The 4,621-nt window shown below is 41.0% G+C and overlaps 1 protein-coding gene across 1 annotated transcript in view; it reads right to left on the bottom strand.

The window, feature by feature from the left end:
* Window positions 1–4,621, bottom strand: part of RYR2 (ryanodine receptor 2 (cardiac)) — a 786,033-nt gene that overhangs the window by 346,344 nt on the left and 435,068 nt on the right. The window contains exon 39 of the mRNA XM_006872010.1: window positions 3,773–3,878. Within this exon, the coding sequence (XP_006872072.1) occupies window positions 3,773–3,878 (106 nt within the window). The remainder of the gene's footprint in view (window positions 1–3,772; window positions 3,879–4,621) is intronic.

Here is a 4,621-nt window from a genome sequence, read left to right on the forward strand (position 1 = left end):
CTTTGCTGGTTACTGGGATGTTGGGGGTGGGATGAGGGGACGGAGGGAAAGGTGGAGCACAGGGTAGGGAATAGACAAAGTATAGTTTGGGTGCTAGGGAGGGGGGGTCAACACACAAGAAGGGGGAGGGGAATGGAAGAACAAGGCAGATGGGAAAACAAAGTCAGGCTTGCATGGGCTAAGTGGGACAGAGGTATATAATGATGTATGGACAACCTTGGATGGAACAACAGGACTCTGGGATACAGGGATTGAGACATGGTTGGAATGGGCAAAAGGGGGGAAATAATGTTAAGATGATTGGCTATCTTTTGAATCTTGGTTTCCCTGGCATACCATTATAAAATAGACACTTGAAGGGGAGAGAATGGAATAGCCAGAAATATCACCATAGAAACTTATAAGTCAGTCTTCTGCCTATAACTAACTGGAATACCTAAAATGGGGCTATAACATGCCCATTGAAGGAGGCTTACTGTGGAGCCTCTGCCTTACATAAGACTATAGGGGGATCCTGAACTCCATCCAAAATCTTCTGAGGTGGGAAATTTCCACTTGAAAGGACAAGCAGACCTGCCTGGAGCAGCTAGAAGAACAGAAGATACTTCTTGAAAGAAAGACTGACAGAAAAAATACAAAACAATAATGTCAGTCCGACTGATTGCTACAAGTACAAGCAAGTTGCTTGCCAAGAAGACATCAAGGCAAGTGTCAGGTCCACTCAGGGCAAACCCCCTGCCAAGACTAAGACTCAATAGGAATATACGAGCAGACATACGCTCTGATTGGTGAGCACGTTCATCACCGATAAGGAAAAATGAGGGACAAACAGCAATGAAGCTGCGGGCTAAGTCCTACAATGTTCAATAGACTCCTGTGAACCGAGGTGGAGACCTGGTTGGCCAGCAGTGTGGCAAGACCTGGGGACTCCTGGGCCCAGAGTCAGTGATAAAGCCACAGAAGACTAGAGTGGAGAGTGAAGCACCCAGATAACAAGAAGAGAGGACATATGCATAAGAACACTCACACTTGCAGATAATACCCACTTGACCTGGCTTCAATGACTGCATGATCAGAGCTCAACTAGAAGAAGAAAGAAGATGAAAAAAAGAGTAATCTGATACAATTTGGTGAACTTGACCTACACCTATGGATGCAGTAGCTCAAAAGGGGAAACAAATCTATACAGCAAGAATCATTCCCACCCCCTCCATACACAGAGTAGACAGGGATGGGCAACTTGGACATTGGCTACCCAAAGTGGGGGGAATACAAAGGCAAGAAGTGTCTGGCTTGCAAACTTTTAAGAGGGAGTCTAGATCCAGAGGGCGCAGAGGAAGGTAGAATCCCCACTGAGTAGTATCCAATCTGTCTAAGCAGGGCTGATGAAAGGAGATGGGGATAGGTCTCTTGTGGTACAAAAGTGAATAATTGTTAACAGGACTGATTGTGAGGGTTGACAATGTAAAGGTAGACGTTTTGTAGCATATGAAGGGGAGTGACTTTGCAGTCCAGGAACAGAGGTCCCTGGGACCATCAAGGGAGAAGAGCAGCGTGCGGGATTCTACCCAGAGAAACAGCGATGCCAGAGATGGAGGCAGAGACGATGACATGGAGAGATGGAGCAACTGATGACTCTAGACCCAGAGAGGGCTAGGGGCTGTGTGCTGATGACTGGGGTGTAGGCTTGCAGGGTATACTCTTTGGTTGGTTGATGACGCATTGAGAGGATTGTAACCATGGCAGTGAGATGTTATATGATAGAATGAATGTAAAACTAATGTTCTCCCATGTAAACTATCACATAATTCACAAGAAAACATTTTTTTTTTTAAATGTCAGCATGACTGGCTATGACAAGAATAGCAAGTTGTTCGCCGGGAAGCCATCAAGACAAGCAATCGAGTTTCTTCAGGACAAACTCCTCTCTAAGACTGAAACTTAAAGGGGACACAAGAACAGGCAGGTAAGATTGCTGGAGACCCTATGGTTCTACTGGTGAGTGGAAGACAGGCAAAGGCAGCAATGAAGACATGGGCTGAGTTCAACCATGTTCAATAAATGTCCGTTGACCTGGAGATGAAAGAGACAAGAGGAAGGACTGGTTGGTCTAAAGTGTGGTAATACCTGGGGACACCTGAGCCCATGGACAAGGACATAGCCACGGAGGTCTAGAGCTGAGAGTGAAGCATCCAGCTGATAAGGGGAGATGCACAAGAACACCCAAACTTGCAAACAGTACTAATTTGATCTAGCCTTGATGGCTTGATAAGCAGAACTTGACTTGAGGACGATTACAAAAACAATTTTTTTTTTTTTATCAAGGGTAAATTGCTACAATTTGATGAACTTGACCTATACTCATGGAGGTAGTTACTCTAACTAACAACAGAGAGGAAAGGGGTCTTCATATCAAGTACCAGTGCTATCCCCTCTGTAAACAGGGTAGATAGGGACGGGCAACTTAAACATTGGCTATCTAAAATGAGGGGGCAATAAAGGCATGAAGTGACTGGCTTACAAGGTTTCAAGAGAGAGTTTAGTTTAAGAGTGTTGGGGGAAAGAAAGAGTTCCCCCTGAATAGCTGTCATCTTGTCTAGATGGATCTGGGGGAAAAAGATGGGGATAAGATTCGTATGATTCAATAGTGAATAACTGTTATGACGAATTGTGAATGTCACAATTGTTAAGGTAGAAGTTTTGTAACAAAAACAGGGGAGTGGTTAATCTTACAGTCCATAAACAGAGGACCATAGGACCATCAAGGGAGAAGCACACAAGCAGAATGCGGGACCTTATCCAGAGAAGCAGGGACACCAGAGACTGAGGCAGATATGGGGACATGGAAAGAGGGAGCAGCTGAGGACTCTAGATTCACTGGAAGAGAGGGACTAAGAGCCGGTGGCCAGGAGGCAGACTTGTAGAATGTGCCCTTTGGAGATGTAAATTATTATATATTCCTGAGTGTTTTTTGTTTTGTTAAAAAAAAAAGCTTAAGTGAATAGAGAGAAATACTGTTAACTGATGGTATATGGAGGGGATTATAATCATTGTAATGAAATAAGGTATATGATTTGTTGAATGTAAAACTGATGATCTGCCCTGTAAACTTTCACTCACTCCACAACAAAAACATTAAAAACAAAAACAAAAACTACACAGTTTCCAAACACATAACATTAAAAAGTTATATGGTGGTTTACTTAGGCCCATCCTAAAATGTAGTTCTTCAACAGATTGAATTTCTAGTACATGTGATCACATTTCTTTGGACCAGACCAATCTAACCTGTCTACCCAAAGCATCTGGTTGTTGTTGCTATTAAGTGCCGTCAAGTTGGTCTGACCCATAGCGACTCTCTACAGGGTTTCCAAGGAGTGACTGGTGAACTTGAACCACCGACCTTGCAGTTCAAACTGGCTTTGCAGTTTGGCACATTAACCCACAGCGCCCAGGACTCCAAGTACCTGGTTACATGCCCCATTTTCCTTCAGTTTTCCTGTCAATGTAAGAATGTGAGAAACGAGAAAGAACTGCTGTCATCTTCTGCTTGGACTTACTGCCTTTCTGATCTTCTCTCCAGTTCAGACGGTTTCTTACATAGGAACAGCCATTTTGCCATAATACCTATTATGATAAGTACTGTGTGCTGTGATTACATACCATGTGCATATTTAAGTCCATTTACATATATTCTTAATCTTGTATCAATAATTGTGCATTAAATATATATGTTTAATAAGCATTAATAAAATAATCAAGAAGACTTTACCACAATGAGTCATCAAATCTTCATGAAAATCCAAGAGCTGGTCTCTGATTTCTTCAGGACAAGGACATTCACTTTTGTCATCCTTAAAATTGAGAAGCATATTGATCTGAACATTTAGAAAAAGGAGAAAGTGGAAAAGTAAGTGAAAAGCAAAGAAGAAAGTAAGGAACGACACAGACTTCTATCATTTATAGATTTCTATCATTTATAAATTAACGTCTATATATTATTGAACATTTTAAAGAGCTCTTTTTGAGAATATGGATGCTAGAAAAAATACTTACAAATATTGTTAAATAGTAAAATTAATGCATAACTTTACTCTTGCTAACATTAATGAAATAATTAAACAAAAACAGGGCAAATTTCAGAGGTTTGCTTTGTTTTAGATATGATAATACACCAAAATACTAAATTTATAAATAAATAAAAGAAAGGTCTGTGGTTGGTCCATAATTTTTCTTTAGGAAACAATTTTTGCTGTTAATTTTTTAAATTTTGTTTTAGCTTTTTATATGATTTTTTAAAAATTAAACATTTATTTTGAGATAATTATCATTTACATGCTGTTGTAATTAGTAATAATACAGATCTTTTAAGAAACCCTGGAGGCACAGTGGATAAAGTACTCAGCTGTGCTAACCAAAAGATGCTAGTTTGAACTAATCAGTTGTTCCATGGGACAAAGAGGTGGCAGTCTGCTTCCTAAAACGTTTACAGCCTTGGAAACCCTACAGGGCGACTTTCGTCCATCCTATATTTTTGCTATAAGCTGGAATCGACAGGGTGACAGTGGGTTTGGTTTGGGAGGATGTACCCTTTATCCAGGTATGGACAGTGAATAAGGGA

Source organism: Chrysochloris asiatica, unplaced genomic scaffold, assembly GCF_000296735.1.
Source record: "Chrysochloris asiatica unplaced genomic scaffold, ChrAsi1.0 scaffold00179, whole genome shotgun sequence".
NCBI lineage: Eukaryota > Metazoa > Chordata > Mammalia > Afrosoricida > Chrysochloridae > Chrysochloris > Chrysochloris asiatica.